We start from the raw sequence: 23369 nt of genomic DNA, 5'->3' as shown, positions 1-23369 counted from the left end.
AAAAAAAATGGTTAAATTAAACTCATAATTGTCTTTGTATCTCAGAAATGCATAATGGGTACACGTCGATTTATAAATAAATAAATATTAAATAAATTAAGCTGACATCATGGATTATATACACACCTCACTGCAGTATTTCGTTTTTAAATGTATTCTATAGCCTAGTCATTGAATCATGAAGATAAGAACGTCATAATATATATGTCACTCCATTTAATTTTCAAAGGCAACTGACTCGTTCGGACAGGTAATCAGCAGTGACGTGGCCACCATATCTAGCGATGTCGAAGACAAATTATTTTGATTCTGATTATTACTTTTCCTTCATTCCGTTATCACCGAAGAAGATTACACGTACTTCCAATAAATTCTGTTAAGCTTGTAGTTAAAAAAAAGTGGAATAAAATCGGATGTAAAAAGACTGTACGAATAAGAAACCGTACGAATGGCAACTTATTCATTTCCGTATTCACTTTGACGTCATTTTCATGCGCAGAGTGAAAATATAAAGGGCAGGGGCGTTGAATATCCGCCATTTAAGTCGATTGAAGAAATAACTTTCTTCAGGTGTTAATAAATCTCTTAAAATCGGAGCCATCTGCCATTTTAAATTGTTACAAATTGATTGGTGGTTTCACCAAGTTGTGATAAGGGAATTTACATTGATATTTTAGCCCCTGGTGATTTGTAGCCGGGGCTAGAACCCTTTTGTTTACACCCTCTTCGAAAGCGGAAGCAGTGACTACACCATCAAAATGGGATCGAAAGACGATGAATATGATTATTTGTTTAAAGGTGAGCTTAATGTCAAATTATTTTGCAGAGTTGTTGGTTTTTAGGCTGCAATCCTCGAATCAGGGTTTGTATTTTGCTGTGACAAAATATTGCCCTCAGAATTATTAGCGATGAACAAATGACGATGGCAACGACATTTGACGGCCCCTCCCCTTTTCAAGTCTATTTGCCAAGTGGACAAACTGAAAAGGACAATGATTCTGTTATATTCCACAAGTTTATCGCTTAAACCTGTAACTTTCAAGATTTGAATCTCGCTGATAATTTGCTATTTAGGTTTATTTTTCGTCGGGTCATTGCGTCCATTACGGATTATCTTTATGAATGAATGCCAATTCAGTACACATTCTCATTCATTCATCTTTAGTTTTAGTTTCATTCTCAATTCTCAGATTCATTTTCATTTTGTTGATTCATGTCGTCCAATGGCCATGGCCATAGTCATATCTAGACCTGCACCGCCTACACACATACACACACACTCACACACACATACTCATACACACACATTTCAAATCAATCTAACCAGGCACTTTCATGAATTTTTCAAAGGGGACTAAAGGAAATAAAACCATGTTATTTGGATAGAGCTTTAAAAACCATTTAAAATGATATATGATACAACACTGTAGCTCAATTGGTTCAAAAGTTATGGATTTTTATATCGACAATTTCTCCTTATATAGCTATATAAGAAAATATTCTTGAAAATTGTGACCGAAAAATTGATGAATTTAGGGTTTCTCCCTTCTAGAGAGCAACTATGTTAAAAAAAGAGCATATTATTACATGTTTCACCTAATATAATCAATAGAGGTACTAGACCAAAGGAAATAATGCAAGAAATTAATCACGCAACATTGTTATGTAATGATTATGTAACATTACGTGTGATTGAGCAATGGCGCTGTACCGTATGCGAAAACCCGATTTACAAATCGGACTATAAAAACTGTCCTATTTAACAGATATTGACAAATGATATATCATTTTAAAGGTCTTTTCAAGCTCTATCCAGAAATATGAAAAGGTAATAGCTAATTTCCCTTTGTACCATGTAACCGAAGTCTATAAAAATATTTTGTTTCAAAATCATCGGCTGATATTTTTTTAAAAGTTCGGGGTCACTGAGGAAACAAAAGGTAAACCAAATTAAAATGACAGCAAATTAACATACCTGGATCCACAGCAAGGCAGAAACAATTCTTCAAGAAGACAATATCAGAGTCAAAGGAAGTGAAGATCCTCTGTCACGATATCAGTGATGATGTCTACAACTTTTACTCTGAACTCTGTAGACTCGTCCTCAGACTCTTCCTCCCGCCAGTAAGATATGGTAAAAATATCCCTCTTCTTGGACAATTTGACAATTCGACCATTGTAAAGAATATCTTCTCCCTCAACATTCCAGGTGTGAATAATATAGCATCCGATGACCTCTTTCGGCTGATCGAAAATTTGAGTTAAATATCCAAGAAGAGGCCCTTTTACATTTCTGAAGATTTGAGTATTTGACAATCCAGATGAGTCCTGAAGCGCACCGGTGACATCATTTGCAATTTTGGCTCTTCGCACTCTGTCCTTCTTTTGTTGCTTTACCCTCTGCCGTTTCACCAGCTCCATTTGCAATGCAGACTGGCGTAGATTAAAGCTGGACTTATTCTTTATGCCCTGGCACCTTGCAAACAGGATGATTTTTGATAGCTCTTCAATGGACTTGCTGTCTAGCCAATCAAGTGTTCCGTCGGTCTTCACCTTGACTTTGGCATCGATATAATCTAGAGCAGCATTTGGGGCTCGCCTCATCTGTTTGTCAAGAATGCCCAGGGTTCTCTCTGCCCATATGTTGTGTGCTGGGGCGGTGTCAACTCTTCCAGCCATGACAGCTGCAGAATTTGCACCTCAGGCATGTACTCTTTCAGTTGTCGTGTCAGAATAGACACAAACTCCTGAAGAATACATTCTGTAGACAAATACAAATCAGCCTCATCTCTATCAACTATTTTTAAAGACTGAAGAACTGTGTCTTCTTCCATAAAGTGTCGACCGAACACATCCTCGGTTGCGGAGTACAGTCGATCCGGGGCATGGGCGAGTGTCTGAATCTTAGGAATGATGTTGATCAAAGAATGAGCTATTCCTGCATGGTTCCTAACAGAGGACGAAGTGTAGCAAAGAGCCATCCATGGTGCTGTGATCGATTTACCCACCATCCCCAAAAGTTGCAGGTCATTGAGAATTTTCGGATTCGACAGATCGGTGGCGAGGCAATTTGCAAGAGTTGTTGCACTGCACTGTGTCCTCAGATAGGTGACCAATTGGTGGCGATAACGATAAATAGTTCCAGCCAGATGAAAAAGAACATGGAGACGATTCCCAACATACCTCAAGAACGTTCCTGGTTTTAAATCCTCCGACTTAAGAAAAATTTTAAAACCAAGAGGGTCACCCTTTTCCTTGTATCGAATCTTGTAAATCCCCTGAATAACACTTACAGCACAGCTTGTTCCTCCAAGGGTTTTCCCATGAAGATTTCTCTTACTGTCCAGCTTTCTAAGAGCTGAACGGGCGCCATTTGCCAGGCCATCCAAAGGGTGGAGGTTGCACTTGAGATCCAACAAGCTTTTGTTCAATTTCTCCTCCAGCAGCACCACGGCAGCATGATTGGCAGCAGCCCGATCTGTTAAAGTACATAAAATTTTTCCTTTTATGGCATCACACACATCAATATGTGGGATACCTTTGTACGAAGCATAAGCCATCCCAATGTTGTCCAAAGTGTCTGAAATATGATGTACATAATCCTCTGCACATCCACCAGGCAATTGAGCTGCATTAAGGGTGAGTATTGATGACTTTGTTGAAATATGTATTTCATTGATGTGTTGTCCATCAACCATTGTGGCATCCCATGATAAGGTCATTGCATCAGATGACAGAATTGTTTCAGCAGACTGAATGTCAGCAATTACTCCCATCTCACGTGCCATTCTGGTAGCTGTCGATATGTTTGGGACTGACAATAAGGAAGAACCAGTGAGACACTGAACTGCATATTTTACAACTGTGCCAGTGGTAGCTGCTGGTACCTCATTTGACAGACATTTGTATATGACCTTTCTTATGGAGCAGGAGTAACTGTTGCCAGTTTTATTTTGGATGATAGAGCAAGATGGCGCTGAAGTCTCTTCTAATAGAGCGATATAATAATCAATTTGAATATGGCAATCCTTCAGCTCTGTTTTTAAATCTCTGTTCAAGGAAAACAGTTGATTCAGATCAGATGTAATTTTTTTATTTTCTTTTACTAACTGTTTGTTCTCATTGGTCAAGGCCAAGTTGGTGTCTTTAAGAATCTGAATAGAATGATCCTGATTCAGATTTTTTTTCTCCAAGTAGGAAATGAAAATAATATATCCATGACAAATATTATCAGGATCTGGAGGGAGATACTGAAATGTTTTTAATACATCAATTAAGGTAGACACAGGGTCCATTTTGATTTCTTTGTCAGGTTGAAGTTTTCAAAAGCTGTATTGGAATGCTGAATCTGAGAGGGAAGGGGGAAAATACAACCACAAAAAATAATTGAGACAAGAGCCAGAACTATTATATTGTCATTAATTAACAATTATTAATAACAAAGTAATAAGTGGTGATGATATGAAGATGGTGATAATAATGATGGACGATTATGATGTTGGAAAGTTGGAAGAGATGATGAAAAAAAAAGACAAAAGTTGTAGACGAAGACCCATTCTAAACTAAAATTAAAATTCTAAAAACACATTGTTTTCACTTCAATATAAGTCAAATTAAATTAACATAGTGGAAAAATATAATAATCATAAATAAAAACGAGACCAAGTTTCATTTAAAATGAACAAGATCCCCATCTATTACGATAAATTTTAAAACGAAAGTAGCTTAATAGACACAAAGAAGAAAAAACCTATTATCGATAGATTTCCGCTCGACTTCAGGTCTGGTGGTATCAGACCGCCTTTCTTTACGGTTCTAAAAAACACATTGCCGGTGGATGAAATGAGATGAAATTTGGAATACAATACATTGAAATGTTAAGCTTTAACTGCAATAAAGTTTGAAAACATTATATTTTCAACAAAAAAAATTGTAAATCAGTAAAAACTTGCCTTTCTTCACTCTGCTGTATCTTCTGAACCAATGAATGGATCTCGATGAAACAAAGACTGTTGAAAAATGCGCGATCTCCAGAAAACAATGATACCTGATACGACCCCGTTCATTTATCAAAAAACACAAAAATACGTAGATATCCGTAGGCCCCCTCCGCAGGACCGTAAAAACCCGGTCACAACTTCTCGAGGCGATAGCGGCGTCAACGACGGCAGTGAAAATCGTATCGGTGAAAGTGCCTAATCTAACCACTTCCACACTTCCACAAACAATGCACCAACCCCATTAAAGTTAACGTTTAGTCTTGGACCTGGATCTTCACAACTTGTGACACAAGTCAAAAGTCAAAATATAATGGTAGAGTGACTGGTAGTAGACAGAACACAATGCAATAATTTCAGTATCAGTCAGTCAGTATCAATATTGGTATCAGTACCTAATTCAGTATACAGTAATACAGTCAGTATTTGTAAAACTAAAACCTAGGTAGCCTACTTCTTGACTTAAACTTAAACATTAATTGGAGCAATGCTTTTTCTATATTTATATTATAAGAAGTACGTTTTAAAAAAAAAAGCAACCCTTACACTACTGGGACAAAACATATTTTTCCATTTTTGGCCATTGTGCTTACCTCCAATTCTAACGAGGCCGCACTCAAATTTTCTGACAACCCTCCTCCGGCTACAACATTTAATTTTGAAGTGGCAATTCGGACTCGGGAGGGAGTCTGATTATCTCAAGGACGCCCACATATATATTTTTAAAAAAACTATACTGCCACGGGAGACTTTTAAGACTTGAGTCCGTATAATCTGTTGATTGCACCTGCGCATAGCCACTGGAGACTGTTCAGATTCGAGTCCAAATAGTCGCAGCCATTAATTTAGCCCTGGCCATCCAGTGGTACAGTCTACCCTTACCAATTCTTTGAACATTCATCTCTCAATCTCTCTGAACGAAAGTTAATGTTATGTCCTCCTTACCAACACTGCCCTGTTGCCCGATTGAGGTTTCGAATCGATGTGATCCCGATGTTAGAAGCTATTAAAAGATTGAGCTTTTATATAGCACAATATCCACTAAACACGCTCAAAGTACTTTACAAGGGTTCCCTGGCCAACAGCAACACTTAACTTAGGACAGGACATAATGCTTGTTACACACACACCTCTAGTTCTGAGTGTTAGCTTTTAAGTGTGAGCGTCTGAATTTAATCAAGCTATAGCATAATATGTTTACCAATTATCTTATTCACTCTCATGGCTATCTATGTTTGAACCCAATTCTTCAATAGCATAAACTAACATATCAAGTCAATTCCCATAGTGGGCAGGGAGGTACTTGTTCTGTCTTCTATCTCCCTGTATCTGTTTTCCAATTGCTTTCTGTCTTTGTCTTGGAATGAGATTACTTGGTTTTGTCTTGACCATGGCCGGAGTTCCTGGCTGAGAGGAAAATAGTCGAATGTATAAAGTATAGTTTTGGGAGATGATATTTTTTTCCTTGTAATTCATCTCTGTTTTGAACTGTTATTTTTATATTTTTAACATGATTTGTAAACATTTGGGTGTATCCCTCTTACTCTTAGTGGGATCTTTGCTGGTGTCTGGGTGAAACGTTTAGGTGATCTCAAACTAACTACACTGATAGTGTGCTCTTGGAATTGACATCAGTTCCCTTTTTGAACCATTTCCCTTTGTCTTGCTTTTTCCTTAAGTCCTTGTTATTGTACATCTAGAGTGATGCCGACATAACCTAAATGTGTTGCAAGCGCCGTGAAATCCTTTAAAACAAACAAACAACATCTAGTCAAGGTGTTTAGGTGTTGACATGACATGAGAACCAATTTTTTAAAAATGAGCTTTTATTATAGCGCAATATCCACTAAAGGTGCTCAAAGCACTTTACAAGCGGTCCCTTGCCAACAGCAACATTTAACATTTAGGATGGGACATGACGCCTGTTGGCGATATTACAATTCTTTTCGACAGAGACAAAGCTGTTAAGGGCCAGATACACATTTTACCCTTGAGTGCAGGGAGAGAATGTGAGTAAAGAGCCTTTTCCAGGGACTCAACTATGTGCCGAGCGAGCAGGGCTCGAACCCAGGACCTTCTGATCCTAAAACTAGTGTCATACCACTAGACCACATTGCCAAACATTTTAAAACTAACATGATTTGATGTGCATATCTGTGCGATGACAAACCTGGTTCTGGGAAGAAAATTAATGGCCAGTGTAGAAAGATTAAATTAGGGGAAAAAAATGCAATCTAAGGCATTGCAATCTTTTATCAGCTTTTTGAAGGAAAGTATTTTTTTATCTGACAAGTGTGATATGGGTTAAAGTGATTGTTGCTGACATTAACAATGACAATGGCAAAAGACACTTTGGGTAAAATGGAAAATACACTTCGAGTTCGAGTATGATTTCCTCGAATTTATTTGAATGTCTCGAATTTTGTTCCATATTACTTAGTATATACATACTGTTTCCTCAACTGTTTTGCACGTCCTGAGAAGTCTGAAACTGGGTGGGGTTCCTGGCCTCCCATTGTGGGTACGGAGGCACGTACTGTCTTCTATTCCATATCCGTTTTCCAAGATGCTTTCTGTTTTTGTCTTGGAATGAGATTAACTTGTTTTGTCCTGGCCCTGGCTAGAGAGGGAAACAGTCAAATATATAGTTAGTTTTGGGAGATGATAGATATTTTTTCCTTGTAAATCATCTCTCTGTTATGCACTGTATTATGTTTTGTTTACATATTATAAATGATTTGTAAACATTTGAGTGTATTCCTCTTAGTGGGTACTTGTGCTTGTGTCTGGATCAGACATTTAGTGATCTCAAAGTGCATTGATGGTGTGCTCTTAGAATCTACATCCGTTTCCTATTTGAACAAATTCCCCTTTGACTTACTTTTTCTTGGGTGCTTTAATTGTTATTCTAGAACTTTTTACTATCCTATATTCTTCCTTTTTACTGGCGCTGATATGACCTTAATGTGTTGCAAGCGCTGTGAATCCCTTAAAACATAAAAACAACAGAAGTTTGGAAAAAACAGTGCAAATATGGGAATACTCTGAAATATTTTTTGAAAAGGAAACTTTATGTCCCATTCCAATTTATTCTTTTTTAAACATAAGTAATTCATTCATTTCATTCATTCATCCCCCATGATCTGATTATCGCCGGGGGTGGGGGGGGGGGGGGGGGTGTACATGGGATGTAGCTCTCACCATTTTCCGCCATTCTGCTCTATTGTTGACCTTCTCCAAGAGTTCTTCCATCTTCATTCCTGTCCATTCCTTAATATTGTCCATCGAAACTGATTATTCCTATAATGAAAATAAAAATAAAATCAATACTTGTTGTCTTGGCTTCATGATTAGGCTAGAAGGGAAACAGTCGAATGCATAGTTATCGTTTTGGGAGATGATATTTTTTTTCCTTGTTAATCATGTCTCTGTTAGATACTGTTATTTTTAAAATTCTGATTTGTAAATATTTGAATTTATTCCTCTTAGAAGAGGGGACTTCAGGGCTGAGCATCTTCCGCCCATTGGTGGATTTCCGCCTAAATGGTAGTTTATCTCCGCCCACCCCCATCACAGTTCCTCCTTTTTCAATTTTTTTTTGATAATAAAAAACACTCACCAAAGCCACTGCATCAACATCTCTACCACCACATCATCATCCCTACCACCACCACTACTACAAATAACAACACATCATCCCTACCACCATTACAACTACCACCACATCATCATTCCTACTACAACCACACACTCTTCTCTAAGACTACTACTTCTACAATTACCACCACAGCATCAACCCTACTACCACTACTACAATCACCACCACAACATCATCCCTATCACCTCTACTACTACAAATAACACCACATCATCCCTACCACCACTACTACTACAACTACCACCACAATATCGTTCCTACCACAACTACTACTACCACCACCACCACACCATCATCCCTACCACCACTACTACTACAATCACCACCACACCATCATCCCTACCACCACTACTACATACTACAACCACCACCACATCATCAACCCTACTACCACTACTACAATCACCATCACATCATCCCTACCACCACTACCACACCATCATCCCTACAACCACCGCCGCTACTACTACAACCACCACCACACAGTCATCCATACGACCACTACTCATCATCCCTACCGCCGCTACTACTGACTACAACCACCACCACACAATCATCCATACGACCACTACTACTACAATCACTAATGCATTATCCCTACCACCACCACTACTACTACAACCACCACCACATCATCATCCCTACTACAACCACAAAATGTTGTAATTACACTTTCAACTTTTGAAATTCCACCGATTCGTGTCAGAAATTGCTGCGAGACAAATATTGGATCGCATCTCAGTAAATTTGAGTGAAATTCAAATTTATAGGTGATGGTCGCTTGGATGGGTCATGATCTTCACGATGAAAAATTTCCTCCTTTTTTGTGACCAGTCTTCTTCACCCCTGGGACTTGTGCTGATGTCTGGGTGAGACTTTTAGGTGATCTCAAACTAAGTACACAGACAGTGTGCTCTTGGAATCTACATCTGTTCCCTATTTGAATCATTTCCCCTTGTCTTACTTTTTCCTCAAGTCCTTTTAATTGTATATCTAGAATGTTTTTACTATCCAGTTTTCTTCCTTTTTACTGGCGCTGATATGACCTAAATGTGTTGCCAGCGCCGTAGATATTTTTGTGGGTGGTTGGATGGGAGCATCACCCTTGAATCATATACCTATGATGTTCGCATGGGTGTACGATCCGATAGTGATGTCGTTTCTTCTTCTCTTTACTAGCCTATCCTGCTTCTTTGGTTTGTGATTGTATTTTTGACAGGGGATATTTTTTTTTCTGTAAATCTTCTGCCTGTTTGTTCTTGGTTATTTATAATTTAGCTTATGAAATCTTTAGGTTATGATTTTGATTTACATTTGTACTATTTTTGTTAGATTGCTTGTTTTTTTTTTGTTTCAGCGGTCTCTCATATAACCTCAATTGTGTTGGAAGAGACCTAAAGCAACAAACAAACAAACCATCGCCGTAAAACCCTTATAAAAACAAAAAACAATTTTGAGGTCTGAGAAGGATTTTCCTCTTTTTAAAAACAATCAAATGTACTGGTAGTGAGAGTCCTGAGATGCCAGATGGAACAAATAGGTGTAGTCTCCCTCTCCAGAGGTTATCTAGAGTATGGATGATCGTTCATTTTTATCATTTTAATTGCTCTGAAAGTAGGGTTAGTGCATATGTGGCTTATACTTATATTATAAAGACAAGTGGTCAAAATTTTCCTCCTTATCTACTTTTTTTTGTCACCCTCATCTTTTTTTCTCCTTTTAAAAATTTTTTCAATTAAAATAAGATAAGACAACAAGGATAACTCTGTGACCGATGATGAGAAAATGCCAATGTGGTCTAGTGGTATCTGGAGGTTCTGGATTCGAGCTTCACTCAGCGCATATTTGAGTCCTTGGAAAAGGCTCTATACTTACATTCTCTCAACATACTCAGATGTAAAATGAGGTTAAGGACTCTTTTGTAAAGCACTTTGATGAGCATGTTTAGTAGATATTGTGCGTTATAGAAAAGCTCATCTTTTAAAAAAATTATTTTTCTATTCCACAGTTGTATTGATAGGAGATTCTGGTGTGGGGAAAAGTAACCTGCTATCACGGTTCACACGCAATGAATTTAACCTGGAGAGTAAGAGTACCATTGGAGTGGAGTTTGCCACCAGGTAAGCTGTCTGCGGGGGTCATTGTTACCATTCTCAGACCGGTTACTTATAACTTATATAAATTTTGGGGGGACCAACTTCAGGCAACATCTGGCAACACTGTGCTGGAAAATTGTGGTATTCTTGCTCTAATGATTAGATCTGCTCAATATTGTTACTTGCTATCTGATCTTATCAAAAATCAAATATCCTAGATATAGATTTATATTGTTTTTTTTTTTTGTTTTTTTTTCATTTTATACTGAATTATTAATACACCAAATTTATCGACAAATAGGTCTTGTCGACAGTACCATCCCTATGGGGGACTCATGTTGAAACATGTTTCTCTGATGTAAACTGGAGCTTCCTGTCCATTGATAATGTATTTACCTTAAAGAGTTCAAATAATCATTTTTATTTGTTTTTTTTACAGACTTATTTTGAAGCCAGATTTGATTGACTGAATTTGGAATTTTACTCCTGGTTTAAATTAAGATAAAAATGAAATGGTACTGTTTTGAAAAAGAAAAGAAATACAAAAAAATAATAATGAAAAAAAAAAATGTTCGGGGCTCAAAGGACCCTTCCTCACTGGAACTCACTAGAATAAAGTTGTATTTGTGTACAAAAGGGACAGCTTACCATATCGCGAAAAGCATTGATCATGTTTGAACATTGGGAAAGCAGTGGTGCCAACCTTACGTAAAAACTGCGTATTCGTACCCATTTTTGCTCATTAATTGTACATATTTTGCTCAGGTGTGTACATATTATTAATTTTTATTTTTTATTTTTTTTAAGCATTGTTCATACACTCTTTTAGTGTACTTAAATATTTTAATGTTTGTTAACCTGGGCATTCATAATAGGGAGTTCAGTAAAGTATTATCTGAGTGGGTCGTATCAGATTTATAAGTGGATTCTGGAAGTGGATACTATTTATATTGTCTATAAATAGTAAGTTTAAATTATCAATTATAATATTGCAAGTATGGAATAATTGCCCATCATCAGATTTAGTGTTAATTGTTGTTTTTGAAGGATCGTACACATTTTTTCAAACCTTACTATTTTGGATCTCCATTGTACTCGTTTATATGGGCAAGGGTTGGCACCACTGGAAAAGAAACCACCATATTTAAATCATATATAGACCTGTAAATTCTCAGTCAATTAACTGAAATCAGTCAATTTGTCAAATTCAAATATTTAAAAAAAGGAAAGAAAGAAAGAAAGAAATTAAAAAAAAAGAATTCACAAATTGTAGTCGAATGACCGTAAAGTAATTAGGAGTGTTCCACAGCGCTACGCGTAGCTCATGGGGACCGTTTATATTAACGATGTATATATTGCCAAGACTAAGCGACGCTTTTTATAAAAGGCGTGTCTGAACACATCCCTGGGTATTTTCACACATCCTTCGTTAAATTATTTTTTCACTTTCCAAACCTGTCGTGATCCCAACTGTAGCCAATTTTAACTGAGCCACCGAGCGATAAATTTCACTGTTTCATCTAAGCCAAAATTAACCACATTTACCTGGCGAGTCTCAAAAGTATGATAAAGTAAATTGCGAATGTTATGTACACACCTTCAAATCGAAAGTTAGGATAGATTGCTACAAGCACAGTTCGATTGCCTCACGTTGTAAACAAACTGGTTGACCGTTTCTTCACTGATTGGGTACCTGATTATAAGGAACAATGGTAAGTAGCCTAATTAATTCCCGTGCAAATCAGGACGTTTTCTGCCATTGTTTTGCTCAAGCCCAAGTGAGCTTGCTGTTTTGTGGCGATTTACCTTCATTTCGATTCTTTGAATTTTTCCGCTACCTACGCCTGCCGAAGTTTCTTCTTGATAATTCATTCTACTTAATAATTCAGTGTATTGGCCAGAAACATATTTATTTAAGTTTTTTTTTTTCTGTTCATTTACTGATTGAAAATCAAGTTTGCTCATTGCTACATTATTCTAATGTTCTCACAATGGCTTAGCTGTTCGTGGATCGCAATTCAGACTTGTCGAGCATCGATAAAGATGTGAGGAATAAATTCAATAGGTCATGGCTAGAAGTTAAAGATGATAATGGTGATTATTTTTCTGACTATGTCAAAAAAATTCCAGAGGCAGGAATATGATTTTGATGAAGTCATCTTTACCTATATGAATGACATGCTTATTTAGCATTCCTTCTACATCAAATTATGGCAGTCATACTTCCAGTAAGAAATAACACCCAATATTTTAATGTATTGTATTTATCACTCTCCTCTCCAATGATGCCCTTATTTTTAAAAAAATAATTGAATCTTCAGTTTGTCGAAGAGTTTCAGTCAATTTTTATAGAGCTCATTTACAGGTCTACATATGCCAATTGTCCGTTTTCTGTGGCTTCTTCAGCTTTTTTTTTGTATATTTTTTATTTTTATTTTTTTTTTTTTGCTCCTCAGCAGCTTTTCCTGTTTCCAATAAGAAGACCATTGAAGGTCCTTCTTCTCAAGAGAGCAATAATATAATTGAAATGACCCAACCCCATACTCACAGTTTACAAATAAGAGTGAAGAGAGATTTTTTTTGTTTTGTTTACCTTTACAAGATTCGTTCTAGATATGTGATATTATGCTTCTCATTTTCAGTTGTTGTTTTTCTCCAAAACCTTATGGCATCCATGATGTGCATATATTATATTCTTTTTCATGCTCATTAGGTATGATGTTTTGCAAAATTAATTTTGATTTCCTTGTCATTGGTAATAGGAGTATACAAGTGGATGGAAAAACGATCAAAGCTCAGATTTGGGACACAGCTGGCCAGGAGCGATACAGAGCTATCACCAGCGCGTAAGCCTTTCCTGTCTTAATATTTTGCTTTTGTTTATCTCAAACTTTAAATTTTCTTCCATCTACAAGGTTGCCAATTTTACGTATATTTACGGCATACATTATGTTATAAACCCTCAGTATATTTTCAAATCACCTGATAAACTGGAAAAAAAGTAACTACTAAATTTCTTTTGTAAAATGTTTAGCATTCAGAAAGGCAGGCCTGCCTAGTACTAAGAAAAATTAGTAGAATGACGAATTTTGGTCTCCAGCTAGAGAACTGCATTGTTTTTGATTCCATAAATCTTTTTGAAAAGTAGAGTTTTGTTGCTTAGAAACTGTATTTAGGACGTTGGAGCATATTTTGATTATGATGAGGGCAAATATTTGATTTGTAGTAATGCTATTTATTGGGACTGTTTTCTTTTTTCCCTTGGAGACGAATTTTTGACATTTTAAATAGACAGCTCTGGAAAAGGGTCCTTCAATGCGTAAAAGTTCAGTAAATTTTTGCCTCCTGAATTGGCAACCCTGCATCTAAGGCTGTCAGTCATCCTTCCTTTTTCACAAGTGGAGAGATCTTGCTGTCTCTGCACAGAGTTAATGAATGATGATTGTGCTATTCAGTGATGCCAAATCTCCGGTTTCACCGGAAAAAACTCCGGTCTGGAGCCAAAAATTCCAGGCTCCGGGCACCTTCCGTCAAATTCCGGTGAGGTCAATTTGTTCCAAGGATCCCCCCCCCCCCCCCTCTTCCAACCACCACATCATCATCACTGCCACTAGTATTACAACCATCATCACTACCACTACTACTGCAATCACCACCACCACATCATCATCACTACCACTACTACTACAACCACCACCACCACATCATCAGTACCACAACTACTACTAAAATCACCACCACATCATCATCACTACCACAACTACCATCACTATTACAACCACCACCACCACATCATCATCACTACCACTACTACTGCAACCACCACCACCACATCATCATCACTACCACTACTACTGCAACCACCACCACCACATCATCATCACTGCAACTACCACAACTACTACAGCCACCACAATCACATCGTCATCACTACCACTATTACTGCAACCACCACCACCACCACATCATCATCACTGCAACTACTACAACCACCACTACCACATCATCATCATTACCACTACTACTACAACAGCTACCAGCATCTCATCATCTTTACAGCTACTACTACAACCACAACCATATCATCACTACCACTACTACTACAACCACCATTACATCGTCATTACCACTACTACTACTACCAACACCACCACATCATCACTACCACTACTACTACTACAACCACCACCACCACATCATCACTACAACTATCACTACTACTACAACCACCACCACCACCACATCATCACTACCACTACTACTACAACCACCACCACCACATCATCATTACCACTACTACTACAACCACCACCACATCATCATCATCACTGCAACTACCACTACTACTACAACCACCACTCTCACATCATCATCACTACCACTACTACTACAACCACCACCACCACCATATCATCACTACCACTACTACTATAACCACCACCATCATCACTACTACTACTATAACCACCACCACCACATCATCACTACCACTACTACAACCACAACCACCACCACTGCATCATCATTACCACTGCTACTACAACCACCACCACCACATCATCACCACCACTACTACTACAACCACCACCACCACATCATGATTACCACTACTACTACTACAACCACCACTACCAGTTCATCATCACTACCATTTGTACTACAACCATCATCACCACCACATCATCATCACTACCACCACCACTACTACAACCACCACCACATCATTATCACTACCACTACTACTGCAAGCACCACCACCACCTCATCTTCATCACTACCACCACTGCTACTACTACAACTACCACCACCACCGCCACATCGTCATCACTACCACTGCTACTACATCCACCACCACCACATCATCATCACTACCACTACTACTACTACTTCAACCACCACTACAACATCATTATCATCACTACCACTACTACTACAACCACCAGCACCACATCATCATCACTACCACTACTACTACAACCACCAGCACCACATCATCATCACTACCACTACTACTACAACCACCACCATCACATCATCATCACTACCACTACTACTACTACAACCACCACTACAACATCATCATCATCACTACCACTACTACTACAACCACCAGCACCACCTCATCATCACGACCACTACTACTACAACCACCACCACCACATCATCACTACTACTACTACTACTACTACTACTACTACTACTACTACTACTACAACCACCACCACCACATCATCATCACTACCACTACGACTACAACCACCACTACCACATTATCATCACTACCACTACTACTACTACTACAACCACCATCACCACATCATCATCACTACCACTACTACTACAACCACCACTACCACATTATCATCACTACCACTACTACTACTACAACTACCACTACAACATCATCATCATCACTACCACTACTACTACAACTACCAGCACCACATCATCATCACAACCACTACTATTACAATCACTACCACCACCACAACATCATTACCCTACTACAACCATCACCACATCATCACTACTGCTACTACTACTACAACCACCACCACCACATCAGCATCACTACCACTACTACTACAACCACCACTACCACATTATCATCACTACCACTACTACTACTACAACTACCACTACAACATCATCATCATCACTACCACTACTACTACAACCACCAGCACATCATCATCATCACGACCACTACTATTACAATCACCACCACCACCACCACAACATCATTACCACTACTACTACAACCACCACCAATCATCACTACTGCTACTACTACTACAACCACCACCACCACATCATCATCACTACCACAACTACTACAACCACCACTACCACATTATCATCACTACCATTTGTACTACAACCACCATCACCACGACATCAACATCACTACCACCACTACTAAAACCACCACCACATCATTATCATCACGACCACAACTACTACAACCACTATACCACAACCACATCATCATCACTACAACAACAACCACTATCACATCTTCATCATTACTACCACTACTACAATAACCACCAGCACCACATCATTCTCACTCCCACCAGTACTACAATCTCTGCCATTAGGTTTTGGCGCTTTACTTCATTTGAAATAAGGAAACTTTGGGATTGTATTTGGCAATGTGTTTATGTATCATAATATAATTCTAATCTGTTATCTATTTAGAACTATACAATATGTAAACACAATGCCAAATACCATTCCAATTCCTTTTTCTTGTGTGCGGAAATTCCTCTTTCGGCATTGAAATTCCTACGAGTGGTGTCTGAAACTCCTGTGAGCCAAATTTAAAGTTGGGGTCTTTGTGCTATTTTACAAAAGCTCGATTTGCCGTTTTTCTTGAAAATGAAGTCAAAAGTTTCTGGAAAATGGCTTTAAATGAAAAAAAAAATTGAGCTTTTATATAGCGCAATATCCACTAAAAGTGCTCAAAGCGCATTACAAGGGGTCCCTGGCCAACTACAACATGTAAGACAGGTGATATTACAATTTTTTCGGACAGAGACAACGCTGTCAACGGCCAGGTACTCATTTTACACCTGAGTACGGTGAGAGAATGTGAGTAAAGAGCCTTTTCCAAGGACTCGACTATGCGCCGAGCGAGGCTCGAACCCAGGACCTTCCAATCCGAAAGCGAGTGTCATACCACTAGACCAGACCACATAGCCGCTTCTGTTCAGTTTTACGATTGACTTTTGATTTTTGGATTCACCACTGACATTTTCTTTAAAATTAAAAAAAAATCTGTTGGGCCTGAATTTCAAATTACCAGAAGATTTTATTGATCATTCTGCTGATCTAAAAAATCTATTGAGTGTGATGTGAAAATCAATTTTGTGTTTGAACAGACTATTCTGTTTCCCAGCATTTACAGGTCTGCTTAATGCTAAACGCCATGAATTAAAATGGGTCTTGCCGGCCTACAGAAATGACAACTATAAACACAGAACAATTAGATACATGCAGAGACAATTTAGATCATCCCAGTGATTAAAGCAAAAATAGTGAATCACGGTTATTAATCTGAATTGTCGTAGTTTAATTAGCGTAAATAAAAAGTTTCAACTGGAATGACGGTGAGCTTGAATGTTTTGTTTTTTTTTGGAAATGACGCTGTGCTAAATGGTTATTCTAGAATGAATAAATAAAAAACAATCTAAAAACAAATAGTCTCGCACCAAAAGTCAATGAAGTATGGATAAAATTGAGATTTTATCCACTCTTTTTCAACCGTTTGGTGTATTTTGTCTCATGAAGAATTTGACAAAAAAGGTCATTTGAATCATATACAGTGCCCCAAACTGTATGAAGCTGAAAATTTAGGTTATATTATAATAATAATAATATAAAGCACTTGTATAGCGCATAACAATGACTAGGTCTATGCACTTCACAGTTACAAGAATGAGAATCTAACACACACACATACACACAACAGACACACTTTCAGTTATTACTCATTAAAGAAATAAAAACAACAACAGAAAAAACATGTTTATTATATAAATGTGAAACATTGATAGAGACATTAAAATATGTTTGTGTAAAATAGTAATGTCTAAGCTTTGATTTTAAAACATCGACACTTGATGGTTTGCGAATATCCCTGGAAGGTCATTCCGTTTTTGAAAACGATCTCACACCATAGAATAAATAATTTACTTGAAGTTTAGTGTGGTCAGATTAAGACCGTAGCATTCTAGATGAATAATAGACATTTATGAATTCATTAAGATACCTTGGTGCTAAATCATTAAGGCATTTAAAGCAGATAAGGGCGATCTCCTGTGTTATATTATAATAATACTATATTAAGAAATGTTCGGGGCTATCAAAAGTTCCACCAGCAGCCTTGCTTAAGACATGCAAGTCTACTACAACTGTGGCTTTAACATTATTAACTTATCATTTTATATATATATATATATATAAACCAAAAATTTATGCCCTTCCGCCACGACACCATAAGATGTTGTCGCCTAGGCATTCGATGAAGGAATATAACTTCATCAAACAAGATGTCTGATGTCAACAAGAATCACTCATGTTGTCCAGGTGAGCGAATTGGGAGTTTAATAATCTTGCTCAAGGAGAAAAACCAAGTGCATGAAACGGGGCTCGAACCAGGGACCTTCTAGGCAACAGTGCAATGCCTTAACCACTAGGCGACTTCGCACCCCCCCCCCATATATATGTGAATGTATATATATATATACAGATTGCTTGTTTGTTGTTAATGACAGGTCTGCAAGATGTAATTGTTATTTTGTTGATACCTTGTAGGTACTATCGTGGAGCTGTAGGAGCCTTGTTAGTCTACGACATTGCCAAACACCTGACCTATGAGAATGTAGAGAGATGGTTGAGGGAACTCCGGGACCATGCGGACCAGAACATTGTCATCATGCTGGTAGGCAACAAGAGTGATTTGAGGCACTTGCGGGCTGTGCCGACCGACGAGGCCAAGGGGTTTGCAGGTCAGAAATGATATGAATAATAAATGACAATGATTTATTATGAGGCTTTGCCAAAAGTTTAAAAATTTTTTTTTTTTATGTTGTTGTGACATTGGCATCAAGAATACTACTTCTATAAGTTATTTGGCAACTCTAATGGGAAAAAAATAGTTTTCACCATTTCCTATGCATCAATGTAAAATATAAGAAAAACTAGTGATCTAGATCCAAAAGAATAGCAGAAATAGTTTCTCAAAGGTTTTTAAAATAGTGTGGATAGAGTATCAACTTTATCAATTTAAAAAATCTGTAACTACTATAATTGTGATGCTAGATTGAGCTTTAAAAATTGAGCTTTTATCTACGCAATATCCACTAAATATGCTCAAAGCGCTTTGCAAGGGGTCTCTAGTCAACAGCAACATTTAACATGAATGACAGGACATGACTACATCCTTTATTTGAAGAAAGCCCTCTTTTTTTTTGGTATCTTAATTCCTCCTATAGACTTCTTTAGGTAGAGGCCTCTGCGTTGGAAAATAGTCTCTTAAAAATTGAGCTTTTATATGGCACAATGTCCACTAAACGTGCTCAAAGCGTTTTACAAAGGGTCCCTGACCAACAGCAACATGTAACATATAGAACGAGACATGACACCTGTTAGGCGATATTACAATTTGTTTCCAACACAGACAACGCTGTTAAGGGCTAGTGTCATACCACAAGACCACATAGCTGCACAGTTACCAGCAAGTAATGATACCACTGATATTCTTGTTATCCAGATTTCTTTTGCTCAACAGATAAATGGAAAACAAATTATTTGTTTTAGCTGTTAAGGCCCTGCCAACCCTCTCGATTTTATCAGGGAAATATTCTTGATATCTTATCTTATTCCTTATTTTCCCTAATTATGAGACAAATGTAAGTTTTATTGTTAGTTGGTCGCACCAGCACTAACCTTCACCAAAAAAGAGTTACTGAATCATCTTCTCTTTCTCTTCATCTTGTCATTAAGTCGCAACTTTGTACATCGAAAATAATCGCGACTATGAGTACGGTGAGAACAATCAGTAACTCTTTTGGCGGAATCTTTCCTATTTTCACCTTTCCATTCCACCATTGTCTCTAAAATTCGGTTTTACAAAAACATTGATAATGTGGGGTGAAAAAAAAATATTTTGATGATTACCTAAAGCGAATTAAGTAGGAAAATGAATTGCACTCCCCCCCCCCCCCCTCCTTCCCAATTCCGTTACCTAACACATGTGATAGTTTCGCCTGTCATGTCAGAATACTGTCTTATGTTTTTGGTGACATAAATGGTGGTAATTTCGGTTATCCATAAGGGACAAAAGGGATCCGTAAGGAGAGAGTTAACCATAAATTAAAAAAATTTTTTTTTTACTTCTTTATATATCAGAGAAGAACAACTTGTCTTTCATCGAGACTTCAGCTCTGGACTCGACCAATGTGGAATCAGCTTTCCATAATATTCTCACGGGTGAGTAAGAATAAGAATATATTGCGCTGATTCATTGGCAGGGAGGGAAACAGTTAAATGTATAGTTTTTGGGAGATAATTTGTTTACCCTCGTAAATCATTTCTTTTTTATGTAGGGGCACTGGCTCAGCGGAACTGTCTTTGCTTCGTACCCAAAAGGTACCAAGTTATTACCGGCCGCTGCACTGTGTGGCCTTGACAGGGCTGAGAATCTTCCGCCTAAACAGTATTTTATCTCCGCCCGTCACCATCACAATTCCACCTTTTAAAAAGACTCACCACAACCACTACATCAACATCCCTATCACCATTACTACTACAACCACCACCACATCATCATCTCTCCCACCACCATCACTACTACAACTACCATCACATCATCATCCCAACCACCACTACTACAACCACCACCACCACATCATCATCCGTACCACTACCATATCATCATCCCTACCATCAGCACCACTACAGCTACAACCACTGCTACCATCACATCATCATCCCTTGGTGATGATAATCTTCCGCGAAATTCTGCGATTTTAGGATTTTTCTGATATTTTAAGCTGTTTTTGCCGTGTCAAACATTTTCGGCTATGAGGTAGTTTAGCTGAAAAATCACCAATATTTCTTGTCATTTTTTGACACCTCTGCTCAGCTGCATGATTTTTTATGACATTCCCATGCCCATGACATTAGTCTAGACACATTGGTGCCAAATGTGAATAGTGGTACAATACCCATGACAGCCTTGGATGAAAAGATGATCAAAAGGGAAGGGGGTGGAGCAAATGGATGTCCATATTTTTGTACCATTTAGCTTTGTACTCCTTTTTTTTTTTTTTGTTTGTTCTGAATTCAATTGAATTCATTACAACCTATCTCTAATTACCAATTAAAACAAAAATCTCTCTCTCTCTCTCTCTCTCTCTCTCTCTCTCTCTCTCTCTCTCTCTCTCTCTCTCTCCCTCTCTCTCTCTCTCTCTCTCTCTCTCTCTCTCTCTTCTCTCTCCTTCTCCTCTCTCTCTCTCCTCTCTTCTCTCTCTCTCTCTTTCTTATCTCCATCTCATCTATATAATATATCTATATCTCACTCTCTTTCTTTGATTCTTTTCCATATTTTATTTCTCAGCCAACCTTCTAACTTCACATTATTATGTTTATAGATATCACTTTGTAATAGAGAGAAAATGTAACAGTAAGTTTGGCTGATCGATTTAAGTAATATTTTTTTTAAAGGCTTTTAATTTAAATTCGCTCATTTGATGGAATATGTTTTGCAATTGATTAAAGATTCTTATTTATAAGCTGCATAGCCACAAGGTTGCAGTAATACACACACACTAGCCGTGTTTGTAGTATAAAAAATACCTCCTTTTGGCCAAAAGTTTATTATAATCTCTTGATATAGTGGGAAGCATTATAGGGCTCTAAAATGATTAATTGGAAATGACAATTTTAAAAATTATATTTACAAAAGGTCAGTTTATATCTTGTGATCAGAATAGATGTGTTTTAGACGTTAGTAATATATTATGTAACAATGAAAAGCTATGTTATTTTTTGCATTAGATTCGGCCTTGACAGATGGGCCGATAGATTTTCCTCCTTTTTTACAAATTGTCATTATCATCACTGATCCCTACCACCACTACTACAACAACCACCACCACATCATTCCTACTACCAATACAACTACATCCTCCACCACCACATCATCCCAACTATCACTACTACTACCACCACCACCACATCATCTCTACCACAACTATTACAACCATCACCACACGATCATTCCCAACACCTCTACAATTACAACCACCATATCATCATCCTTATCACGACCCTACTACAACCACCACTGCATCACTACAATATGTTGTAATTGCACTTTCAGCTTTTGAAATTCCTCCAAGTGGTGTCAGAAATTATTGCGAGACGCATTTTGGATTGCATCTCAGTAGAGTTTAATGAAATTCAAATTTATACGTTTTCGTCGCGTAGATGGGTCTTGAACTATTTGCTGAAAAATTTCATCCATTTTCGTGACCTGTCATTCTCACTCACTACCACACATATCACGACTACTAAAGCCACTATCACATTATCATCAGTAACACCATCTCCACAACCACATCATCACTGTCATCATTATAATCAGTACCACCTCTAGTGCAAGCACCACTATCACATCTTCCTGGTGGGATCTTTACTTGCATAGATCAGAGTTGCTTTCTGTCTTTGTCTTGGCTTGATCCTTTTCCTGGCCGGATTCATTGGCAGGGAGGGAAACAATTAAATGTATAGTCATGGTTTTTGGGAGATGATATGTTTGTCCTCGTAAATCATCTCTTCTTTGTGTGACGGTAGATTTGTTCTAAATTTTGTAGTTCTCTCACAAGGATTCTGTGCTTGTGTCTTGATGAAACTTTTAGGTGACCTCAAACTAACGACATTGATAGTTTGATCTTGGAGTCCGTTTCTCACAAACTTTGATCTTACTTAAATCTATATTTTTTTACAGCCCCATTTCTACCTTTTAAGTGGTGCTGAAATGACCTACAAGTAAATGACCTACAAGTAAAAGTGAAGCTAGCGTCGTAAAAACCCTTCGAACGAATAGCT

At 37.7% G+C, this 23369-nt stretch overlaps 1 protein-coding gene across 2 annotated transcripts in view; it reads left to right on the top strand.

The window, feature by feature from the left end:
- The first annotated feature begins 209 nt into the window (after window positions 1-209).
- The window catches only part of LOC144960859 (ras-related protein Rab-11B), a 67675-nt gene continuing 44515 nt past the window's right edge, over window positions 210-23369 (top strand). The window contains exons 1-5 of one of the 2 annotated variants that reach the window (XM_078894245.1): window positions 210-798; window positions 10664-10775; window positions 13514-13597; window positions 19071-19264; window positions 20667-20747. In XM_078894245.1, the coding sequence (XP_078750371.1) occupies window positions 759-798; window positions 10664-10775; window positions 13514-13597; window positions 19071-19264; window positions 20667-20747 (511 nt within the window). In that variant the 5' untranslated portion in view covers window positions 210-758. The remainder of the gene's footprint in view (window positions 799-10663; window positions 10776-13513; window positions 13598-19070; window positions 19265-20666; window positions 20748-23369) is intronic. The other variant, XM_078894246.1, reaches the window with a different exon arrangement.

Source organism: Berghia stephanieae, chromosome 15 (assembly GCF_034508935.2).
Source record: "Berghia stephanieae isolate SIO BIC M18660-M18661 chromosome 15, UCSD_Bste_1.3, whole genome shotgun sequence".
NCBI lineage: Eukaryota > Metazoa > Mollusca > Gastropoda > Nudibranchia > Aeolidiidae > Berghia > Berghia stephanieae.
This window is presented reverse-complemented; position numbering and strand designations above follow the sequence as displayed.